Source organism: Anomaloglossus baeobatrachus, chromosome 5 (genome assembly GCF_048569485.1).
Source record: "Anomaloglossus baeobatrachus isolate aAnoBae1 chromosome 5, aAnoBae1.hap1, whole genome shotgun sequence".
Taxonomy (NCBI): domain Eukaryota; kingdom Metazoa; phylum Chordata; class Amphibia; order Anura; family Aromobatidae; genus Anomaloglossus; species Anomaloglossus baeobatrachus.
The window spans coordinates 316,469,474-316,495,630 of record NC_134357.1 but is presented as its reverse complement, the minus strand read 5'-3'; the positions used below and the strand labels follow the sequence as shown (position 1 = coordinate 316,495,630).

The 26,157-nt window shown below is 42.5% G+C and overlaps 1 protein-coding gene across 1 annotated transcript; it reads left to right on the top strand.

Moving 5' to 3' along the window:
• The first annotated feature begins 1,480 nt into the window (after positions 1-1,480).
• Positions 1,481-3,644, top strand: LOC142310047 (QRFP-like peptide receptor). The gene has a single exon (XM_075347521.1). The coding sequence runs from the start codon at positions 1,711-1,713 to the stop codon at positions 3,007-3,009; it is 1,299 nt and encodes a 432-aa protein (XP_075203636.1). The 5' UTR covers positions 1,481-1,710; the 3' UTR covers positions 3,010-3,644.
• Positions 3,645-26,157: the final 22,513 nt, after the last annotated feature.

Here is a 26,157-nt window from a genome sequence, read left to right as displayed (position 1 = left end):
ACCAAAGAATTTGTGATTGCAATCATTTTCAAGAATGTGTATATAGGTATATATATATATATATATATATATATATATACATATATATATATATATATATATATATATATATATATATATATAAAATATGTGTGTGTGTGTGTATGTGAATATGTATGCGTGTATGTGTGTGTATATATATATATATATATATATATATATGTGTGTGTGTATGTGAATATGTATGTGTGTATGGAAATATATATATATATGTGTGTGTGTGTATATACACAGTATATATATATATATATATATATGTGTGTGTGTATATAAATACATGTGTACGCGAATATGTATGTGTATATATATATATGTGTGTATATATATATGTATGTGTATATATATATATATTTATACACTGTATATATACATGTGTGTATGTATGTATGTGTGTGTGTGTGTGTGCATTTAATTTTTTTATATTGTATGGGGGTCATCAAATAGCTAGATGGAGCTAAAAGAAAGACAGATAAAAGATTTAAACTCTCAATTTGGTCCATAAGAATGTTCTCACTGATGGATACTCAGTTAACCCATTCTGCAGGAGCAATAGTGAATGCAACACAAAGGCTTTAGAAGGCAAACAGTGAAATACTTATAATGAAACATTTATTTAAGTAAGAAAATTGTTCTTAAAGGCGACAAACCTCTTAATTTAAAATCTGCCATAAAAATCTGGGACTTACAATGTGATAAGCTGTGGGTATCTATCATCTAGTATCCTCAGCCAGCAGCTCTCTAATATTAGTCAATCTTTTTGATCTACTGTCTGTCTTTGTATGGTTCTGTAGATATCTATCTTTCGTCCATACATATATGATTTATCTTTGTTGAACTAAAAACCTTATTTGATTATATCTGAACAATGTGCTTTATGTTTCTAATAAAATTTGATATTGTAGAATAACTCTGCCCGGTGATGCTGTGTAGAATGACTGCCCGGTGATGCTGTGTAGAATAAGTCTGCCCGGTGAGGCTGTGTAGAATGACCCAGCCCGGTGATGCTGTGTAGAATGACCCTGCCTGGTGACTCTGTGTAGAATGACCCTGCCCGGTGATGCTGTGTAGAATGACCCTGCCTGGTGACTCTGTGTAGAATGACCCAGCCCGGTGATGCTGTGTAGAATGACCCTGCCTGGTGACTCTGTGTAGAATGACCCTGCCCGGTGATGCTGTGTAGAATGACCCTGCCTGGTGACTTTGTGTAGAATAACTCTGCCCGGTGATGCTGTGTAGAATGACCCTGCCCGGTGATGCTGTGTAGAATAACTCTGCCCGGTGATGCTGTGTAGAATGACCCTGCCCGGTGATGCTGTGTAGACTAACCCTGCCCGGTGAGGCTGTGGAGCATCTTGCTGCCTCCCTGTTCTGTGGAGGGAGCAGTATGTGAGCGGAGTTGCTCCTGCCTCTTATTGGTGCTTGTCACCCGGTCACGGCTCATAAAGCGGCTGCTGCCGGCGCTCCCCACAGTTGTCTCGTTCAGCACCAGATGTGCTGGACAGCTCCTCATCTGCTGCTGAACCATACACACCACAACTGACAGAGCACAAGCTGCAGAGCAGAAGATGAGCTGCCATGCAGGATACCGGACCAGGAATAATACACAGGGAGATGATGAAGATCCTGACATCACTCCACCTGGATCTAAGTCTTTGTGAATGACCATTTAAGATGAGCACATTGGATCTCCATCATACCCTTGGAGAACTTCTCCAGTGGAATGTTTCTCTGTTCGGTTATCTGTCTCCTGGTAATGATAGTCTCTGGGAGTCCACTCCTTTCTCCAGCAGTGTCCTCTTCTCTGCACATGAACCTGGGACCATTATATTGGTGGTCATGTACTCTGCCTCCTTCCTGGCAGGCTTGGCAGGTAACATCATGGCACTGAGAGTGCTGGGGACACGCAGAAGAAGGAGAAGTCGTTTTTCTGGTGTTTCTGGGACCAGAGATCTCCTTGTGAATTTAGCTGTATGTGATATGATGGTCATATGTATTTGTATGCCGATCAATCTTGGCCACCAGGTGCACAATGCTTGGGTGTTTGGGGACTTCTTGTGCAGGGCAGTGCCTTTTGTCCAGGCTGTGTCAGTGTCTGCTAGTGTCCTCACCTTGTCTGTGATCAGCCTGAATAGGTACTACAGTGTGCACAGCCCCTTGCATGCCAGGACCTTCTTTACCACCAGAAGACTAGGGTTCATGATTTTGGTGGTGTGGATCTTCTCTTCAGGCTTGTGTGTTCCTTTGTTGTTCATGAACAGAACCCAAAACTTGGTCCTTTTTCCAGGTCACCTGGCTGTTGTGGTATGTACAGAAAGGTGGCCCAGCATAAACATGAAACTCATCTACAACTTCCTTCTCTTCTGCGTTCTCTATGTGTTCCCAGTTTTATTTAACCTTCTTATCTGCTTTCTCACAAGTCGCAGACTCTGGGGAGCAAGTGACACTGTCATTGAAAATAACAGTTGGTCCATGTCTGGATCCAGATTAAAGGCTCGTAAGAAAATTGCCAAGATGGTGGTGGCATTGGTACTCCTGTTTACAGTGTCCTGGCTGCCCCTCTATGTAGTTGACATCTGGATTGACATCAACATGTCCTATATGCCTTCTAATGAGGCACTAGGGCATTTTAAACATGACTGGATCCTTCAGGTAAGGCCATTCGCCCAGTGGCTTGGTCTCACCAATTCTACTCTAAATCCCTTATGTTATTGCTTTGTAGGCAACTTGTACAGATCAGCAAAACGGTTTAGGAATAGCTATAGAGAAAGGATAGTCTCTATTTTCAGCATGTCACTGACGCAAGCACCAGGAGACCCTTCTGTGCCCAGGTTACTACATTACAAAGCTCCCCGAGAGCAAGATGACCAGCAACCCAAAAGGGGCAAAATCAGGACTACGTTTCGGCCTCTCTCTAAGAACAAAAGTGCTTCCTCAGTCAAAATTTGTGACCAAAGTCCAGGACACATCTAACTATTGCATATCTTACACTAGGAAGGAGGACTAACCTCATGCTTGGGCATTAGTGGTGTACCTGCCTGGTGTTCCTGCTCTGTTGACCTCTCCGGGCATTTATTGATTATACTGTCATGTGTGTATTGTTAAGCTATACTGGCATTTATTGATAATGATGTAATGTGGCATGTGTCCTAATTAAAATGCCCACAGGAGCTTTTAGAAGCGACAACAAAGTGCCAAGCATTTGTCATTTGATCTGCAGACAATGGAGCTTGAATATGAGAATACTGTCTGATCCATCATAGGCAGCAGATGTCTAATAAATAGATGCACTATGAAGTGAGATTGTTTCTATGGAAGTATAGGGTTAACCACATGCATGAAACTGTTCCCCGCTAATTACCATGTAATCCATGTAACCTTTCCTTTAGTTACTGTTACTGATGAGCAGATTTACAGTCTTCTGATAATAATGAGTAAAATTAGCACGACATTCACCTCTGTATTTATACAGCAAAGACATCTGGGAGATAAGATTACAAGTCCAACACACACACACACACACACACACACACATACAGTATATCACAAAAGTGAGTACACCGCTCACATTTTTGTAAATCTTTTATTATATCTTCAACACTGAAGATATGACACTTTGATACAATGTAAAGTAGTCAGTGCACAGCTTGTATAACAGTGTAAATTTGGGGTGCCCTCTAAATAACTCAGCACCCAGTCATTAGTGTCTGAACCTCTGGCAACAAAAGTGAGTACACCCCAAAGTGAAAATGTCAAAATTGTGACCAAAGTCTAAATATTTTGTGTTTATGTGTAAATTATTTTCAAGCACTCCTTAAATCTCTTGGGCAAAGAGTTCGCCAGACCTTCACAGGAGCTGCTGTAATTTTCTTCCACTCTTCCATAAGGACATCACGGAGTTGGTGGATGTTAGAAACCTTGTGCTCCTCCACCTTTCATTTGAGGATACAACACAGATGCTCAATAGTGTTTAGATCTGGAGACATGCTTGGCCAGTCCAGCACCTTTTCCCTCACTTTCTTTAGGAAGGTAGTGGTCATCTTGGAGGTGCATTTGGGGTCATTATCATGTTGGAATTCTGCCCTGCTGGCCAGTTTCCTAAGGGAGGGGATCATGATCTGCTTCAAAATTTTTGGTATTAATGGTACTCATACAGCTCCAAACCATGACATTAATACCACCATGCTTGACTGTAGGCAAGGCACACTTGTCTTTTTACTTCTCACCTGGTTTCCGCCACATGCACTTGACACCATATGAACAAGATATGTTTATCCTGGTCTCATGAGATCACAAGACATGGTTCCAGTAATCCCTTTCCTTAGTCTGCTTGTGTTCAGCAAACTGTTTGCAGGTTTTCTTCTGCATCATCTTGAGAAGAGGCTTCCTTCTTAAATAACAACCATGCTGACCAATTTGATGCAGTGTATGGTCTGGGCACTGACAGGCGGACCCCCACCCCTTTAACCTATGCAGCAATACTTGCAGCACTCATACATCTATTTTGAAAAGCCAACCTCTGGATATGATGATGATAAGAACGTGCACTTAACTTCTTTGGTCGACCGTCGCGAGACCTGTTCTAAGTGGAACCTGTCTTGTTAAACCGCTATATTGTCTTGGCCCCCATGCTGCACCTCAGTTTCCAGGTGTTGACATCTTTTTATAACCTAGACCATCTTTATGTAGAGCAACAATTCTTATTTTTCAGTTCCTCAGAGAATTCTTTACCATGAGGTGCCATGTTGAACTTCTAGTGACCAGTACGAGAGAGTGTGTGAGTAATAACACCAAATTTAACACACTTGCTCCCCATTCACAGCTGATACCTTGTAATATTAATGAGTCACATGACACCGGTGAGCAAAAATGGCTAATTGGGCACATTTTGGCCATTCACTTAGGGAGTACTCACTTTTGTTGCCAGTGGTTTAGACATTAATGCCTGTATGTTGAGTTATTTAGTGGGTGCACCAAATTTACACTGTTATACAAGCTGTACATTGACTACATTATATTGTATCAAATCTTCATATCTTCAGTGCTGTGCCATGGAAAGATATAATAATATAATAAAATATTAATATTATTATTATAAAATAATAATAATAACAAAAATGTGACAGGTGTACTCACTTTTGCAATATACTATATATGCATATATCAATTATGTGTACTATTATATAATATGCTGTAAAAACAACTATCAGCAAGATATTTAAAACGCTCATATACTTTGCAAGAATTAAAATTTTTCGGGATCAGTCAAATACAGTATCTAACGTATATGGTGGTGTCCTGGATATTTCCTGATACAGATGTTTATAATGAAAGTTCAAAAATATTAACTTTAAAAAAACCTGAGGTTTGGGTTTTTTTTTCCTGCAGGCAAAACAGAATTGCCCAATATGTCTGTCATCAATGAATTTCTCTTTTCTTAATGGAAACATTTGCATATGTGTGGGAAAGTACAAGGAACAGATAAGGGGTGTTCTATTTTTATACATTTATGGCACAGAATACTCGATGTATGTATGATCTATTTGGGCAGGTCCCACCACTGGGACATACTTCTATTTCAGGAATGGGCCTCAGTTGGTTGCAGACCATTTGGGAAAAGGGAGGTTATTTACCTCTCTTGCCTATATACCACAGCACTTTACAGACACTGCCATTACTCACTGTCTCCAGTGGGACTTACAATCTATATTCACAATCAGTATGTCTTGGTTAGATTTAAACCCAGGACCTTAGCACTGTAAAGCATAAATGCTAACCCCCAAGATGTCTCTGATGGCAGATACAGTGCCTTGAAAAAGTAGTCATACCTCATGAACAATTCCGTTACATCCACAAACTTAAATGCATTTTAATGAGATTTCATGTGATATACAAACACTAAAAAGCAATTGTAATGTGCGTTTGTATTCAGCCCCCCTGAGTCAATACTTTGTAGGATAACCTTTCATTACAATTACTGTTGCCAGGTCTTTAGTGTTATATCTCTCCCAGCTTTGGACATCTAGAGGCTGATATTTTTCCCTTGAAAATACCATCCCCAACGTCAAACATGTTGGTGGCAGTATCATGATGTGGAGATGCTTTTCTTCAGCAGGGATAGTGAAACTGGTCAGAGTTGAATGTAAGGATGGATGGAGCTAAATACAGGGCAATCCTTTAGGAAAACCTGTTAGGGCTGCAAAAGACTTGAGACTGAAGCGTAGATTCACCATCCAAACACAAGACCACAACGACTGCCAGAGGTAAAATGGAATGTGGTCCAATCACAGTCCAGACCTAAATCCCATTCAGTATCTGAGACAAGACTTAAAAATTGTTGATCACAGACGCCTCCGTCCAATCTCACTGAGCTAGAGCTGTTTTGCAAAGAAGAATAGGAAAAAATTTCAGTCTCTAGATGTGCAAAGCTGGTAGAGATATAACCCAAAAGACTTGCAGCAGTAATTGCAGCAAAAGGTAGTCCTACAAAGTATTGACTCAGGAGGGGCTGAATACAAATTACATTTTCAGATTTATATTTCTAAAATATTTTTAAAACCATGTATCATTTCCTTTACACTTCACAAATACTTGCTACCTTGCTACATAGTATTGCTATATCAGGTGAAATCAATTTAAGTATGTGGGTGTAAGGTGAAAAATGTGCAACTGTTCACGGGTTATGAAAAATTTATGAAGGCGATGTACCTAAGTGCTTAAAGGGAACCTGTCACCAGTTTTATGCCCTATAAGCTGCGGCCACCACCAGTGGGCTCTTATATACAGCATTCTAACATGCTGTATATAAGAGCGCAGGCCGCGCTGTAGAACATAAAAAACACTTTATAATACTCACCTAGAAGGTTGCTTCAGGGCTGTCTGGCCAGATGGGCGGCGCTGTTCTCCGGGACCGGCGCCACTTCTTTTGGTCCTCCATCTTCTAAAGCCTATGTGCATGACGCGTCTACGTCATACACACAGGCCGGTATTGAGGTCCTGCGCAGGCGCACTACAATACTTTGATCTGCCCTGAGCAGGGAAGATCAAAGTGCACCTGCGCAGGACCTCAGTGCCAGCGAGTGTGTATGATGTAGCTTATAGGCCATAAAACTGGTGACAGGTTCCCTTTAACAATTTTTGGAGCTTCCATACAAATGAATAGAGATAACAGAGCATGTGGATCCAACACTCTACTCATAGGACTTAGAATGGGGCCTTAAGTTGGGACATGCATCTCTCATAAATTTATGGAATATGCCACATATATGCCTTAAATGTACATTATGGGACAGTACCATTAAGCTAACAGCAATGTAATGTGTACAGTATTGGAAGCTTAACCACTTCCTAACATGTAATGTATATGTCACAATAGGTGACGGCTGTTTTAAACCGTCTCTAACACTATCGATTGCTACTGGCTCTGATTACTGCTGTTGAATCACTTAGATACAGCTTTCAGTCTCTGACAGCAGCATTTAAAGGGAATCTGTCAGCAGGATTTCATATCCCAAACTATTTATATGTGCATGTAGCTCTCCCAAAGTCAAGTCTAGCAAAAACTTTACATGACCAGTCTGTTCATCCATTACTGAGAAAACAGCATTTGAATTGATATGCAAGTGAGGCTGAAGGACTATGGTAGCTCTGAAGCCTCAGTCACTGCAGCTCTATTCCCTGCCAAGCGTCTAATCCTCCTGCTTGATTGACAGACTCTATGCTGTGTGATTTTAAACAAAGGAGACTTCTATCAAGCAGGAGGCTGTGGTTCTGAGTGGAGAATAGAGCTGGAGTGACCAAGGCCTTGGATCCTAAGCCTCATTTGCATATCAATTGAAATGCTGATTTCTCAGTAATGGAGGAACAGAATAGCCATGTAAAGGTATTGCTGGATTTGTATTTGAAAGAGCTACATGCGCATATAAATAGTTTAGGGAGTAAAATCATGCTGACAGATTTTCTTTGTTTTGTAATCCAATCCGGAGGTTCTGGTGCTCATTGGGCCCACCACCACAGTGTGATTGGGAGTAGACTTGAGCGGACTTCTAATAATCCGGGTCCGGCGGATCCGTTGCGCATTGGAAAAGAAGTCCGGATCCGATCCGGAATCCGAACCCATGTATGTGAATGGGGAGCGGATCCGGGGAGAGAGAGAGCGAGCAAGAGTGAGAGAGAGAGAGAGAGAGAGAGAGAGAGAAAGAGAGATAGATAAAAAAAAAAAAATCCCGGATCGTGCAGCCGGATTCCCGCGCCCGGGTCGGACCCGGATCGGACTCTGAAACCGAGCGGATCCGGATTTTTACAGTTCGGATCCGCTCAGCACTAATTGGGAGGCATCAATGAGTAGCATGTTAGCTTTAGAGGGCTACTGAACGCTTCAATTGCTGCCATGATAGTACTAATAAAAACTACAGCTGGCCACACAAAAAATAGGACTTGGCTCCACTGCCAAAAATTAAAGAAAAAGGTTATGGGTCTCAGATAAAGCTGACACAAGAAAGATTATTTATATAAAGTTGTGAACTTTTTTTGAAAGCAGTAAAATCTAAACTATATATTATATATTTAAATTTAGTATCATTGTATTCATACTGACTTGAAGAATCATGTAGCCGAGTCATTTGTACCACACACTGAACACTGAATAAGCGAAATAAAAAAAAAAACTATGAAGGATTTGTGTATTTTTTTCACCAATTTACCCCACTTTTATTTTTTTTCTACATTATGTGGTAAAATAAATTGTGTTGTTCAAAATTACAACTTATCCTGCAAAAACAAAGCCCCAAATCACTGTATCTCCGAAAAAATAAAGTTATGGCTCTTATATTAAAAGATGATAAAAATGAAAATGCAAAAACAAAGATGTGATCCAATGGGAAGGGGCATGCACAATGGTATAACATGGGTTCAAGGTACGTACTTAGGGACCCTTCCACCTATAAGCCATTACCATTTCTGGAGTTCATTGCACCAGTCCAGTTTTAACCTTCTTATGCCCAAAGCATATACATCTTAATTTGCGGATAATATTAATGTAATTATGGTTTGAACTTTTTGCTAAAAATTTGAAAAGAAAAAAAGCTATGCATTGTTTTGTTTGTCTTTTTTTTATTTTTTTCCTAATAATTCATTTTAAAAAAAGTAGCAATTTTATTACCCTAGAAACCTATCTAAACCTAACCAAATCCCTAGCCCTAAGACTAAATCTAATCATAAGCCAATCCCCAACGCTAAACTTAGTTAGGCTTAGAAAAAGTGTAAAAATATAAAAGCAACTCTTATTAATGAAGGAAGACAGTATTGAATCACGTGCACCGTCTTCGTTAATTAATTACTAATTAATTCATTGCAAATCTAATCTGCCACTGCTTATAAAGAGCGTAGCAGTTGATATGAGTTGGTAATCGGTTGTTGCGCTCTACGTAGTCAGCAACCAAGATGCCAATGCTCACTTAATTTAACTGAGCCTTGTAATTTCAATTAGTGACAAACGCATCTTACCTGTTGTACTCTACATAAGCAGATCCAGGCAGGCACTCACTATGCACTTGCAGGCACTTACTGCACTTGTAGGTACTCACCACGCACTTGCAGGCACTCACTGCACACTTGCAGGCACCAATCACTTTACAGTGAGTGCAGGCAGCATAGGGAAAGAACCTCCTCTCCTACACTATACAACTAGGCGTGCCAGTACTTTAAAGGTATAAGTGTATGGGCACTTTGATTTCACTTAGGGATAAATAAAAATTTCCCACATAAAGTAGATGTCCAGTCTGATATTATAATAATGTGTACCAACCTGTATATTTAGATGTGAAGCATACAGAAATCTGCATAAAAAAGGGGCCATGAGCCATCAAAACCTGAAAATGGGTCTGACTCGAAACATCTCCATGCCAACTTTTGTTTCACTAAGTCTCCATTAATTGATGGTTATGCGTTTAGCTGATGTGTAGTGTTCCATGGATTCCAGACTATTTCATATTGAATGACCCAAAGGATCTATTTGTGAAATTGCCTCAAGAAGATATAGACACGGTATCTAGCAAGACAAAAGAGAGTTTTTCCAGAAACACGTCAGGTAAAATAAAAAAAATCTTTATTCCATTAGTAAAGTTAAAAAATATCAATGGGGGGAGCCATTCCCTCTTACCTCTAGGGATTTGTGTGACTCGCTTACGCGTTTCAGACATACTGTCCTTAAACATTGCTATGCTTAAGGACAATATGTCTGAAACGCGTAAGCGTTTCACACAAACCCGTGTCTTGAGTTTTTAACTTTACTAATGCAATAAAGAGATTTTTTTATGTCACCGGATGTCTAGCTAGAAAAACTCTCTTTTGTCTTGGATCTACACTGAATCACCGACGTTCAGCCTTCCATGCACCGCCTGGTTTTAATTGATCTCCTGGGAAGCCAACTCATCTGGGTGAGCTGAATTCACATTTTTTCTTTTTTCACAGTCTCTAGCAAGTATTTGACTTCCTATTGATTAGATAGTCACTGTCCCGGAACTGGTTACTGTATGTCTATGTCATTGACTTTGAAGAAAAAGAAAACAACTATTTTAGGCTAGTAGGTTAGGTACACATGTTCAGTATTTGGTGAGCTTTTTACCTCAGTATTTGTAGCCAAACCCAGAGTGGGTAAAAAATACAGAAGTGGTGCCCAGGTTTCTATTAATTTTTTTCTCTGAGGCTACATGCACACCAAGAGTATTTGGTGAGTTTTTTACCTCAGTATTTGTAGCCAAACCCAGAGTGGGTAAGAAATACAGAAGTGGTGCCCAGGTTTCTATTATATTTTTTCTCTGAGGCTACGTGCACACCAAGAGTATTTGGTGAGTTTTTTACCTCAGAATTTGTACGCCAAAACCAGGAGTGGAACAATTGAAGGAAAAGTGTAATAGAAACACGTCACCACTTTTGTATTTCTTACCCATTCCTGGTTTTGGCTTGCAAATATTGAGGTAAAAATCTCACCAAATACTCATGGTGTGCACATGGCCCCAGAGGAAAAGTGTAATAGAAACACGTGCACCATGTCTGCTTCTTTTTACCCACTCCTGGTTGTGTCTTACAAATACTGAGGAAAAATCTTACCAACTACTCAATGTGTGCACGTGGTCATAGTGTTTTCTAAAAATTTTGAAGACCCAGAGTACACACTACTAGAATATCCCATGATGGGCCATGTGTTTCTCTATAATGTTGGATGTTATCTGTGCCTTCTGAAGCCTTACCCTGAGAGATGTAGCATTTCTAAATCTACCCAGACCTCTGCTGACCTCTCTCAAAACTACCGTTGCCTAATATAGTAAAGGGAAATGAAGAAGCAGTGAGGAAATTTCCGGATCTTTTTCTGATAGGAAAAAATAAACAGGTTTGTTGCTGAGGACTCAGGAGGTGAGGACTGAGTTTGGTGGGAGAGGTGTATAAACACTGGAGTCAGTGGGCCTACTTTCAGTCATTTCTATCCTCTAGTGACTGTGTCTGGTAAGGAGAATTAAACTTTCTGTGGAAAGGAAAAATCTAGGCTGCCATTTATTCTAAATCAAGGTAGGCCCCAAACATAGCAAGATCCAGAAAGCCAACAAAGTACTCAAAGCCAAGACAGTTATAGATGCCAAGATGCTAACATACTCTCAGAGCTTGGATGAAGAGTTAATCCTGCTGATAAGGAAATAACTGTAATATAGGTTGTGGAAACTGTTATATGGACTGGTTAAAATGTGCATTATCAACACTGCAGTTTATGTGGAGTAAAAGTTCACTCTATTTGTTCATGAAACCTATGGTGTCTGGGTTTGTGGGATTGCATTCACCCCACCTTCTATCTCATGCCATATGATCTGGGTGTCTGCACATGCCAGGAACCACATGAAAGTCAAACCAGACCAAGGAGTTTAGCGACTACACATAGCTGGACTACGGAATCATCCCCTACAACCCACCTACTTACCTTCCCCTATTATTGTATTCCGTTTAAAATTTGTCTACCTCTTAAAGGGGCGGTCGGGTGTCGTTGTCGCAACAGAGTCTGCTGTTCAGCCGCAGCACAGCCCTGGGTGTTGACTCTGCACCACGATCGCCTCTATAGTGCAGGGGAATGTTTGCTGGGACTTGTGGTGCGGAGTACTTACTTTCAGGCCGGAGGCCAGGGCTGGTTCTCTATCTGGACCACTCCAAGCTGCCAGCTGCAGCAGGTCCCAAGCACCACCGAAAGACACAGTTCTCCTTAAACATCAATGTTGCTTTACTCGACACAAAATCTACAAGCTTCACATCACTCCAGTGGTGAGCACATTTCTTTTCCATCACAAAGGTTATACAAATCATTCTCCATAACACTTTAGATGTGCACTCCAGTTCCCCATCAGGGTTTCCAATAGCAACCGGAATCACTCTTAATTTGCAGGCCAGCCACTTCCTTGGTACCCGGGCTTCCGACCCCTCACCGATCTTCATTCTGCTGGGCAGGCTCAAATAGTCCTCCAGGTGTCCTGTCGTTCCACCCACAGGGATTTTCGGCTATAAGCTAGGATGAGCTTTCTGAGGACAGCACTCCTTTGCCACTGCTGAAAAGACCTACTCTTGTCGTTGGAGCCCACTGACCTTCCGCTGGTTGCGGGGGGGGTGTTCTTTCGGGATCTGCCAGGGGGTAACCACCATCCAGGCTGTCAGGACTTTGCTCATACTCTGGGACGTGGTTCATACAGCCCTCTCCACACTAGGACCCCACGTGTCCGGCACCGGGATTTGACCCAGAGGGTCCGTCTAATTGGTTTGTTTGGGAATATACACGTATCACTCTCTCAGCGACCCTCCTGTCCTTTTCTGTGTCCCTCTCCTTTTTATTAGCTGGACTCCTCCCTGCCATTAACTCTCTCTAGCCCCAAGTACCAGGAGAAGCAGCTAGCCCAATGTGGCCACCTAGTGGCCGCACACATATTACACCAACTTAAATGTTACTTCACAAACTGTAAACACTACACAACTACACCTTCCACATTGTGGATTTACAGGTCTGGGGTGGCCGAACTCACACACCCCTACATACCAATCTGTGGATTGTCGGAGGCACCGTGACAGGATTACGCTCTGAAGTCTTGCATTCCTGCTGGAGTCCCCTTTTTAATTTGGATTTCTGTATGTGTTAAATGATAACGGGGGAAACCATTTTATCCTCTTTCACGCTCAGCTACTAGCATCACTTTTTTTTAACTTTTCTCTGATTTAAGGGTATGTGCGCACGTTGCTTTTTACCTGCTTTTTACCTGCTTTTTTGCTGCTTTTTCTTCTGCGCTGTTTAATGCCAAAATGGATGTGTTCTTCTATTCAAGCAAAGTCTATGGGAATTTGGGTTTCTTGTTCACGCTATGTTGTTCAAAATGCTGCCTTTTTGTGGCAGAACTTTGGTCAAAAACTCAGCTTTGCAGTGCAAAACCCAAATGGCAAAAACAATTGACATGTTGCTTCTTTGAAAAGCTGCGTTTTTGACCAAAGTTCTGCCACAAAAAGGCAGCATTTTGAACAACATAGTGTGAACAAGAAACCCAAATTCCCATAGACTTTGCTTGAATAGAAGAACACATCCATTTTGGCATTAAACAGCGCAGAAGAAAAAGCAGCAAAAAAGCAGGTAAAAAGCAGGTAAAAAGCAACGTGCGCACATACTCTCATTGTGCTGCACTAATGCAGCCAAGTGTATAAAATAGGTCATTTTACCCCTTCATTATATTACAGGAAGGTCAGGCTTTCCTAAAATTCATGTAGATTGCCTGTGACATATGATACATTAGTTACAACTCGTCTTTTATTTTGTAACCTACTGGAAGTAATGTAATAACACAAGAAAAGCTTCTCCAGCATTGTTATTTCATGGGGAATGCACGGATTTGGTAAATTAAACCTGTCAGGCGAATTGATAGATTCTCTTTAAAAGCGAGAGCCGTCGTTATCACACTGGTAGTTACAATAATGTGGTATCACTTGTCCTCCCAACCTGCAATAGATCGGATTCATTACTAGTTCAGCAAATTCCACTAACATTCAAAGCTATGTGAGCCGATCTTTATGATTAAAACCTAAGCACCAGTAGGACGTTCTGCCGCCATTACTGTCGGGTCGGTGCTCTCCGATGCGTCATCAATGCTATTTGGGGACATAAAGTAATAAGGTAAAATAACTTGTTTTCTTCCATATGACATACAACTGCTTATTGGAAATATTAAAATGAGGAAAGCCAGTCTATGAGGAACAGCTATTTCCATGATGAATCTTTCCTGACTTACCAGCGCCAGTCACTGGGTAATGAAATAATACCATTTGGTTTCCTCAGCATCACTTATGTGAGTTCATGCAATGCAAATGGTCTGAATAAGCAGCAAAACCCATTAATTTACGGGTAACATCGAGGCAGCTGCTCTCATTACATTGACGCTGGTGATTTTCGTGACACAGCTGTAAACAATATGCAGGTTCATCATTACAGGTAACGTCAGGGTCAGGGGAGCTAACATATGGAGAGTTTAGGTATCCTATCCATAGGAATAAAAAGAAATGGTACAAAAGAGATCTTTACATTAGGGTAATTAATTAACACAAGGAGAAATCCATGCTTAATGTCTAAAAAAAGCGGAAAATAATACAGTCATCTCCAGCGCAGCCATAAATAAATAAAAATTCTCTGAGACACAGAAGAGATTTCTCATCACATCAGATGAATAATTTAGCTATATATCAATTCTCAGTCTACACTCCTGTCAAAAAAGTGCAACAAACACGATTTTGAAGATCATAATTGCATGAAACTCTACCATATGATGTTTTTTCTAAAGAATTGTATCTCCTGATAGAAGCAATGTGAGGGCTAGTAGTATAAATCCTCCCAAACAGTATTTGCCAACCCTCAACCTAAATTTAAACTATGTGTACAGTGCTATGGAGGACTTAAGCCCCCAAAAAACTGTTACAGAAAATGAACCAGCCAGTACCAACTCAAGACCAGATTACCAATGCACTACAAGATGCAGCAGGCTCCCATGATAAAGGTGGGGCAGCATGGGTGCAAAATACTGATGAAACAACCACCCACTACCTACCAATCATGGAGGAGGTGACTGCTAGTATTAGACCAGAGCTACACTTGCGACTGACTCTCAGAAGTCTCGCATCGCATCACCTGGCACGGCCACACACTTTCCTGACAGGAGTGGGTCGGCTGCATGTATTTCTAAGCAGCTGCACGCTCGTGTCCGGAGAACAGGCCGGGTGACATGATGTGAGACTCGCACAAGTCTCTCGCAAGTCTGACTCTGGCCTTAGGGGTACTTTGCACACTACGACATCGCAGGTGCGATGTCGGTGGGGTCATGTCGAAAGTGACGCACATCCTGCATCGGTCTCGACATCGTAGTGTGTAAATCCTAGATAATATGATTAACGAGCGCAAAAGCGTCGTAATCGTATCATCGGTGTAGCGTCGGCGAATTCCATAATTATGCTGACGCGATGGTCCGATGTTATTCCTTGCTCCATCGGCAGCACACATCGCTGTGTGTGAAGTCGCAGGAGCGAGGAACATCTCCTACCTGCGTCACCGCGGCTCCCGTCGGCTATGCGGAAGGACGGAGGTGGGCGGGATGTTTACATCCCGCTCATCTCCGCCCCTCCGCTCCTATCGGCCGACTGCCGTGTGACATCGCAGTGACGCCGCACGACCCGCCCCCTTAGTAAGGAGGCGGTTCACCGGCCAGAGCGACAACGCACGACAGGTGAGTGTATGTGAAGCAGCCATAGCGATAATATTCGCTACAGCAGCTATCACAATATCGCAGCTGCGATGGGGGCGGGGACTATCACACTCGGCATCGCAGCATCGGCTTGCAATGTCGTAGTGTGCAAAGTACCCCTTAGACATGCATAAAGATAAGGCTTGAAAAAATAAAAGAAAACCCAAAAAGTTCAAATCACCCTCCTTTCGCCACATTGAAAATGCAACAGTTTTTTTTTTTTAAAAAAAGAACCACATATTTGGTATTGCCATGTTCAGAAATGCCCGATCTATCAAAATATAAATTCAATTTATCTGATTGCTACACGGTCTGTCGAGAAAAAAATTACAAACGCCAAAATTACGTTTTTTGGTCACCAGAACATTTCTTTAAAATGTAATAACAGGCGATCAAAACAGCTCATCTACATAAAAATGGTTAAATTAAAAATGTCAGCTCAAGACACAAAAAGTAAGCCCTCACTGAGCCCCAGATCCCAAAAAATCAGAACTCTACGGGGCTCGTAAAATGGCGACAAAAGTGCTATTCTTTTTTTAAACAAACTTCTGAATTTTTTTTACCCCTTAGGCTTCCAACACACATCCATTAAAAACATGCACGTGCAATGAGACACGTATTTTCCCTGCGTGTTGCGTGTGGTAAGTAGGTGTCTCGGGTACGTGCGGTCCACGTGTGTTCGATAGCACACGGAGAACTGGTAATTTGCATACTCACGTGGTCCGCACTGCTGGCCAGGGTTCTGATCTTCGGCTCCAGCTCCGCCTAATCCCTGCTGACGCTGCTTCCGGCCGAGCGGAGGGGCAGAGATTAGCGCCCGTGACAGCACGCCCACCTCCTTTACACGCTCATAACAAGCGGCGGCCGGCAGGAACATTTTGCAGCGGAAGAATCTGCAGGGCTGGTGGAGGTGAGTATGTGTTTTTTTTTATTTTTAAATTAATGACACGTGTTCTCCGGCGCGTGTCACCTGGAACCGCATCCACACTACATCCGTGTGGTACGGGTGCGGGCCGTGTGACACCCGTGCTGCCGGAGAGTACGTGGACATGTCAGCGTGAGAAAATCACGGACGCACGTAAGTACGGAACAGAAACACGTTCCGTTCCAAAATACTTACGTGTGTCCAAACAATAATGAAAACATTAGTCCACATGTCTCCGTGCCGCCGGTACGTGAAAAAAGTGCCAAACATGTACCGGCGGCACAGATGTGTGTCTTAGGCCTTAGATGAAGGTAAAAGTATACATGTTAGGAATCTACAAACTCATACCAATGTGAGGCATCACACCAACACATCAGTTTTACCATATAGTGACTGTGGTAAATGAAAGACCCCAAAAACAATCGTGCAATTGCAGTTTATTTGCAAATTTTACTACAGTTTTTTTCCCGTTTTTCAGTACGGAAAAATAAAAAAGTTATGGCTCTCGGAAGAAGAGGAGATAAAAACGAAAATGAAAAACAGAAAATAAACCTAGGTGAAGGGGTTAAACTTTACTGTTGTGCATTGCATACCCATGTTTGATTACATAACTGCTTACCTCCTGGTTGTAAATAAAGCTGCACCCTTGTTTCTGTAATCTCGTCTTGTGTACTGTCATTGTACTTTGCACCTTGGTGGTCCCTCAACCATCACTTCACCGACAGACAGGGTGAAGGAGGAAGAAAAAAAAGAAAAAACAAAAAGCCAGCACCAAATGTGCACTACAGCACTAAACATTCCAAACTGTACTTATTATAAAAAAAATTTTTGAGATTTTTGGCAAAAAATTGCAATTTCTTGAGCTGCTTCGCCACGTCACGGCAAATCTCATTTGAAGCAGTCCTACACTAAAATATTTTTATAAAATGTGCCATACGGCCTCACATATGAATAGTAGAACTGCTCTTAGCAGCACTCACCTGGTCTATTTCAATCCCGTACCCATGACTGAGTCATGGCTGTGGGCGGGACAGGTCCAAGCAAATGCTGCATGAAGTAAATAGCCTGTGGACAAAGCCTGATGACTTAATGTGAACAGTCACCAACCGCCAAAATCCAGACAGATGGAATACATCCCAAATTGGGGTGCATAGCAAGGTGGAGGTCAACCACCGACCAATTCAATGAAGAAAAAACAAAAAGCCAGCACCAAATGTGCACTACAGCACTAAACATTCCAAACTGTACTTATTATAAAAAATTTTTTTGAGATTTTTGGCAAAAAATTGCAATTTCTTGAGCTGCTTCGCCACGTCACGGCAAATCTCATTTGAAGCAGTCCTACACTAAAATATTTTTATAAAATGTGCCATACGGCCTCACATATGAATAGTAGAACTGCTCTTAGCAGCACTCACCTGGTCTATTTCAATCCCGTACCCATGACTGAGTCATGGCTGTGGGCGGGACAGGTCCAAGCAAATGCTGCATGAAGTAAATAGCGTGACGTGGCGAAGCAGCTCAAGAAATTGCAATTTTTTGCCAAAAATCTCAAAATTTTTTTTATAATAAGTACAGTTTGGAATGTTTAGTGCTGTAGTGCACATTTGGTGCTGGCTTTTTGTTTTTTCTTCAGGGTGAAGGAGGAAGCCTGCACTGCAACATCTCAGCTTATTGCAGAAGTTCGATACTTTTACATAACAGAGAATATCAGGTAATCCACACAATACTGAAAATGACTGTATTGGTATATTTATTTGACCTTTGCAAAACAATAAGACCTTTTTCTGCCGTTAGACTCCTCAGTCCTTGAAATCATCTCTGAATACAGACACCACTATTAATTTTACAGACCCCATTGAAGAGAATAAGAGCTTCATAGATTAGACACATATGCATTGAGTTACTTCTATTGGTTGTTCAAAACATCCAACAGTTTGTTTTTGGTTTTTTTTTACTATTATTATTATTATTATTATTATTATTATTATTATTATTATATCAGCTTAGGTATATAAACATTATAGATTGGGGATACTCATTTGGAGAAGAAAGAAATGAAGATCTACATGGCTGGTGTGTAATCCTATACATTTGCCACTGCAGAAGAAAACTGGCTGATAACATTCAGGTGTCTGAACCTGGATCTACAATATTCGTGGGATCACTGGACTGGCCTAATCATGATCTGTCCCAAAAAGATACTTTTATATTATAAATTCTTTCTGCAATCTCTTTACCAGATTAAGTCAGTTCTAGGACCTGCAATAATTTTTACAGGTGTATTATGAGCTGAGGTGTTTATGGAAGAGACCATGCATCCAAATCCTCTCCATTACAGCACAGGTGAATAACTCAAATAGCTACAGTGAAGATGGCCACTCACATAGCCACTCCATCCACTTTTTAATGGAGTGCCACAGAGATATCAGGAAACCTTATTCTACCAATATATGGGGGTCCATGAAATAGCCACAAGGTGCACCATTAGTATTTACTAACCCCTATTGCTTCTGAGATGGAAAGTACATGTGAACAATGGTATATTGGTTGCATTCACAAGGGGTGTGACTGGAACCGACCAGGCCTAGATGGATCAAGGACTCGACTGAAGTGGCAGGTTCGTTGCCCCATTTAGTTAACAAGCAAGTGTGCCGCCCCCACGACAGCAGCCGGGCTGCTCGGATCCGGATCCGCGGTAGCTCGAGGGGCATCCGGACCTGGGGGTCGTGCGGCCACTCTAATTAAATGGGGGGGGTATTTACAAGGGGTTGTATAGTTAAAGTTCGTGACACCACCCGTGGTGTGTGGTAAGGTGGAGTACCACTGCTGCCATTGGGGAGTACCCGGGGTGATGACAGGGGCAGCCAGGTGTTGTGACCCTCCACGGGTAGGGGGGATGTCCTGGGACTCGGTGATGGAGTTGGGGAGTGCCGTCGGGGGGGTGAAAGGGTCAATTGCGTACTCACTCAGTCCATAAAGTTGACACCGACAACTTGGTAAACCAAAGTTCTGGACACCACTGCCGCCGAAGGGAGCTAGTTTGGGTCCCGTTCCCACTGGTGTAGCCTGATGATCTGTGACATTTCCCTTGGCACTGAGTTCTCTTGCTAGTTGGCCTCTGTAGTGTAAAACTAGTCGGGTCCCACTCACCAGTGTGGCTAACTGTGGTAGCTTGCTCTCAGGGTTCACACTTGGGATTTTCTGGATCAATTTGTGGAAAGTCCTATCCCCCTCATTCTCCTAGTACCCTGATTCTGGAGTGGGTGGAGAACGGATCTTGAAGGCTTCGTCCTCGTCGGGTGAATTGTCAGGTTGCCTGAAGCTACTCCCTGACCTAGGGTCCACGTACCCTGTCGTGCCCTGGTCCCAGCCCGGTGATGGTACAAGGCTGCCGGCTGTCCTCCTCGACAGTACCGTGCCCCTTGCCACGATCCCCTGTGACCAGGGGTCCCGTTCCAACTAGGCCCAGACCACCGTCTTTACCTAGTAGTTCCAAGGAGCCCGGCTCCTGACCTCCTCTCTCCTTCACTTCCTACACTTCACTGACCTACTCCTGACACTCCTGATCTCCCCTTAACCAACCCCCCAAGTGGGCGGCCCTATTCCACTCAGGCCATCCACTGGTTTGTCTGGTGAGTGTGGTGCAGAGTGTACCTAGCACTTTGATTGACTGCTGTTGGCAACACCATTAGTTGGGGACCCACAACCAAGGAGGAGGTGGATATTGCACAGGAGGGCAGATTGCACAATACCCTGTGATGACATGATAGGCCAGGGCGTCACACAAGCAGTACTTTAGACTGGTCACCAGCCAGCATTTTATTTCCATTTTAAATCGCTACTCCAGGGATGAATGAGAATCGTGAATTTTATTTTAGCCCTGCCTGACAGGTAACGCCAATATTGGGGTATAGGAAAGGCACCGGAGGCATCAGCAGCAAGTGAACAAAAGCGTGGTGGGGTAAGAAATCACTTAAATGATGAAGGTCAGAGGGTGTTTACACCCAGTGCAAAGGTCTTCAGGTTATCCACAGTTTAGGGCAGAGGTAGACATATCATTGGTGCAGCTGCACAGGGGCTTAAGACATAAGGGGGCCCTTTTCCAATTCCAAAGCAGCAAGGTGTTTCTGTTTTATCAGAACTATTGGACTGCAAAGGGCCCATGAACTGTTCTGAAACAGGAGCCATTTTTTGTCTGTGTCCATCGCTGGTTTTGGATCAAGTTTTCTTAATAAATTCACTGGTCTTGACACAGATGCTGCTCATCACGTCATGCATATAACAGGGTGAAAAAATCTCCTGGCACCAGAAAAGGCCACTAGTGTTAAAAAACCAGCAATAAGGATAATAAGCGCCCCAATGTTTATTCCTGTACCCAACAGTGGTGCCTGCGGAGCTGAGAGGTTTTGCAGAAGTGCTGCAGTTTTCAGGTTCAAACTCAAGACAGACCACACATACAGGCAGAAAGTGGCAGTATGAATGAGTGACACGAGTGTGTGGACTGTCTGGAGATTGTTTGCAGTTTTGCAGGTGTACACTTAGCAAATGCAGCTCTGCTGTGTTCTCATTGTATATCAGTTCAGCCTGTATACCACAAGTATAGTGTTGTCGCCTGTACCCGTGATGAACGTGCCAAGGTATCATGCAGAAGTGTCCTTAAGCCTAAGGCCACACGAGCATTTATCATCCGATGCGAGAGCATAGGATGCGTTATGCTAATCACCCCCGACTCCCGCTCTGCTGCGAGTGTAAGCCGAGTATCATTATACTGTGATGCGATCCTGTGATCGGAGCACAGCTGCGGAGGAGAGGGAGGAATTAATCTCCCCATATCCTCCATTGTCAGCTGATGCGATTATTGCACTGCACTCCGGTTTCATCCGAGTGCAGTGCGATGTTTCTCTCACACCCATAGACTTGTATGGGTGCGAGTGAAAACGGATTGGATTCCACCTGCAGCATGCTGCAATTATTTTCTCGGTCTAATTAGGGCTAACAAAAAAAAAAATCGTAGATGGGAGCGACTCCATAGAGTAACATGGTTCCAGGTGGAATGCGATTTTTTTATCGCATTCCACTCGCTCGATTTTACTCGCCATGTGTCCTAGCTCTAAAGTTTAGTGTCTGCTGTCTTGTGTATCTAATTTATTGACAAGTAAAGAAAACTCTGTTTTTACCAACTTGTCTGTTTTCCTCAACCTGGGGACAAAGGGATTGGATGTAGTAACAACACCACACACACATCCAACAACCCCGATTTTCCGTAACATGCCGGGGTGCAGAAAACACAGCACTCGCCCATGGCTACCACCCCAAGCCAAAATAAACGTGACTGTAATGAAAATATAGTGGAGCTATGTGTGTAGCAAATAGGTATCAGAGGAAAACAAGCATGTAAAGACAATATATTGCAGCAGAGCCTATAGGACAAAGATAGCTGAGTACAGCAAGTACAGTATGAATAATATTGGGGACTTTTTACACATATAACCCTTAATATTAAAAAATGAGACCTAGTTTTCTTATCTTTTTTTTTTAAATAAAATATAAAATCAAGGTTAAAATGAAAAATGATCTTTAAGCTTTAAACAAATCAAGGTTTTAGGATGGTGCTGCTTTTACTGTGTGGCAGGTGACTTATTGCATACAGTCGGTGAAATAACTGTTGAACACGTCACCAGTTTTCTAAGTAAATAAATTTCAAAGGCTGTGTGCACACGCTGCGCTTTTCAATGTGTTTTTTTGTTCAGTTTTGTGACAAAAGCGCATATCTATCCATATACCAACAAAGTCAATAAGAATTCTGAAGTGCTGTGCGCACGTTGCTTCTTTTTTCATTGCAGTTTTGAGTGCATAAAAAGAAGAAGGATGTCAATGGTTGGTGCATTTTTTGCTGCGGGTTGTAGCCTTTCCAGCTATTGAGTTCACAAAAACAAACCATGGCACAAAAACGCACCAAAACATACCAAACAAAGCATGAGTTTTTTGGTGCATTTTTCTTCCACAAGGTGCAGATTTTGGAGAGAAGGGAGAATATCCAGCAAAGGTTCTTAAAAGAATATCCTTTAATTCATGATAAGAGTAAAATTTGAGTTGGACATCCATCAAAAATACAAGATTAAAAACACTATGTAGCTCATGCAAAAAAAAATGTGTTTCGGATTACAACAAATACTTAGTCATTGTGTGTACCATGTTGATGTGCTACGGCGTATTTCATCATTTCCTATTAGTCAGATTGTTACTTCAGGGAGGAAGAAGATGAACTCTGGTGCCACATATTGGAAGTATGAATACTAAAAGTCAAAAGCATCCCTTTAACGAGTCTTGTCCTATGACTTAGGATTTATGCCAGAATGGAACCTCCATTTGCAGACACAGTGTTTTGGGATGCTTGTCCCTCATCAGTGCAAAGTATGAGATCTGATCTGGCAGTATGAGAGGCTAAGACCGGATCTAAAGGGGAAGCTTTTCTCCTTACAGAGACTGACACTATTCCAGCATGACAGTGAGACTTTAAGCCACAGTGCTCCTCTGGGAAATATTCAAATTGTCTCTTCATGGAGGAAGAAGACAAACTCTTGTGCCACATATTGGAGGTAGCAATCCTAAAAGTCAAAAGTGACCCTTTGACGAGTCTTATCGTATGACTTAGGATTTATGCCAGATCATAATCACAATTTGCAGACACAGTGTTTCATGATGATAGTCCCTTGTCAGTGCAAAGTATGAGATCTAATCTGGCTGTATGAAAAGCTAATTCCCAGAGGAGTATTGTGGCTTAAGGTCTCCTCACTGGCATGCTGGAATAGTGTCTCATTCTCCGTAAGGGATATTTCACACATCCGGCATTTTTATGGATTGCCGGATCCGTCACACTCAAGTACAGTGTTAATACTGTATAATGGCATCGCGGCAAGCTCTGGTCACATGCTCCGGTCACATGCTGTCATGTGACTGGAGGTTGCCACGATGTCGTTGTACTATATTACACTGTATTAGAGTGTGACGGATCCAGCAATCTGGCGAAATGCCGGATGTGTGAAACGGCCCTAAGGAGAAAAGCTTTCCCTTTAGACCTCATATTGTTACAAAACACCAATCAAATTGTATTAGTCTATCATATAAATTCTTGTAGAAAAAATGTGTAGCGCCCCTGAACCCCTCAGGGCACTACTAGGTAGTGAGGGGTTCAGTACCTGACAAAGATGCAGGGCCTACCCCCAGGGACCTGAAAGACCAGTGCCGGTACCACCAAAACACATAACATCCCCAGTTTCCCACTTCCAGTTAGGGATGACTGACTAGTCCGGGACCCAATGGATGGCCACCCAGAGGTGGAGCCAGTCCAGTCCACTAGACGGCAACCCGGTGGGAGGATACAGACACAGACAGTCAGACAAGGAGTCCGGTAGTGACAGTTGAAGGGAGCGGACATGTCTCCAGACGGTGTCATGTAGCAGTGGCCTAGGTGGCGTAGGAGAGTGGTTTCCAGGGGTCTGAACCAGTCGTCCTCAGTGCCTGAACTCAACACTACCGTGAGTAAAAACAGAAATTGCACTGCATCCCCATTGTGTGGTCTCCCTTGTTTCTCCACCGGATCCCACCATCCACTCCCTGGGGCCCGGCCCTACTTGTGGAGGGCCTACCATCCAGGCTGCCACCACCATCAGCCCCAGTGGTAGCAGACTGTGCAGCGGCAAGTCCATCACCATATCCGCAACCCACAAGTGGCATCACAATATAAACTTTCATCTCCTCTGTACATATTCCCCATTAAAAAGCAACCCCCAGGGTCACGAAGCATCGGCCGTTACACAACCATGACATAGCATCCCCGTACATATACGGCCTGGGACTGAGTACTCCATAGCTCTGGGGCATCACAAAATCATATAATATACCTTCCCTGTGTTTTAGAACATAATAAACATTATATCAAAGTATCCATACCTAAGAATTAATTGTATTCATTTGTAATGATAAACAAAAACCCGTTTCACATTTAATCCTAATGGGATTCTTGTTTGTAATAGGAAAAGCCACCACACCTCCCGGACTAACAGTTCTCTTGTGTGATTACCATCTCTATTAGGTAAGTTAACCCGTTCTATACCTTGAACTGTGCAATATTAAGTGTCCCCGTTGTGTCTCTCTGTGAAATGTCTAGTAGCAGTGGAAAACTGTGGTGTCAGTTTATTCTTTGCATCTGATAGATGTCTCCAAATTCTCTTTTTTAATGGGCCCGTTGTGCATCCAATGTATTGCAGAGCACATAAACTGCAAGTAATGAGAAAAACAAATGTCGTGTTGCAATTAATATAAGTTTTATGTTGTAATCAATCTTAGTGACTGTGGAATTGAATGTTTTATTCATGTTCGAATGGTTGCAACAAATGCAACTTCTGGAACCACAGCGAAAAAATCCCTTAGTTTGTAACCATGTTGGATTTTTTTTCTGAAGTTGTGAAGAGACTGGGAGAACGAATGAAGCTCAATGTTGCGGCCTTTCGGGTAATAAATCTGATGGGTTGTGATAATATCTGTTTTAGTTTGGGATCCTCTGATAATATTGGCAATTGTTGATCAATTATGGTTTTAATATAATTAAATTGTAGACTGTATGGGGTACTAAGGGAAATAATTTGTGACTCTAGTTGTTTATTCTTTCTGTATCCCCATACGTTCCTAGTTCGTACCCTACATTTGAAAATCAATAGAAAAACATTTGAAAGAAATTGGGAAAAGTAGAAGTTTAGACTTAGCTGCTAGAAGGCTAATACCCAGGGCGAGGGCTAGACTGGAAAAGTAGCCAAAAGAACAGCAGCAGCAGAATGAGATTGAAATGGCCATGTCTGTCCAGAAGATTGAACAATGAATAAACCAATTGTTGTTGTTTTGTAAAGAGACTCTGTGTACTGTGTTGCCCTACTACATCTACAACAGTCATGGCCGGCTTTACCTATGTGCGAATGATGCAGTAAAGTTACGTCCTAGCGGTCATAGTGTTAATCCCTACCGGCTGCAGCAGGCTGCCCGTGGTGATCCGCGCACATGTCAGCTGAGTTGTACAGCTGACATGTGTGCCTTGCAGGCACAAGTGGAATCGCTATCCACCCGTACCTGTTAACCCCTTAAATGGAGCTGGCAAAATCTGGCGATTGCGCTATAGCTTTACTCACCAGCCACCACCAAAAGTCATGTGACAAGATCACGTGGATTCGATTGTTGTCATGGTAGCACAGGATCATGTGATGACTCCTGTAGCCCATGTGACTCAGGTCCTGTAACAGCTGACCGAGTGCTGCAAGTTACAAGACATGATCATTTCTCCCGTTCTGAGCCGTGCTGCTCTGATCGGGAGAAAATAATGAGCGATCAGACTGCTGATCC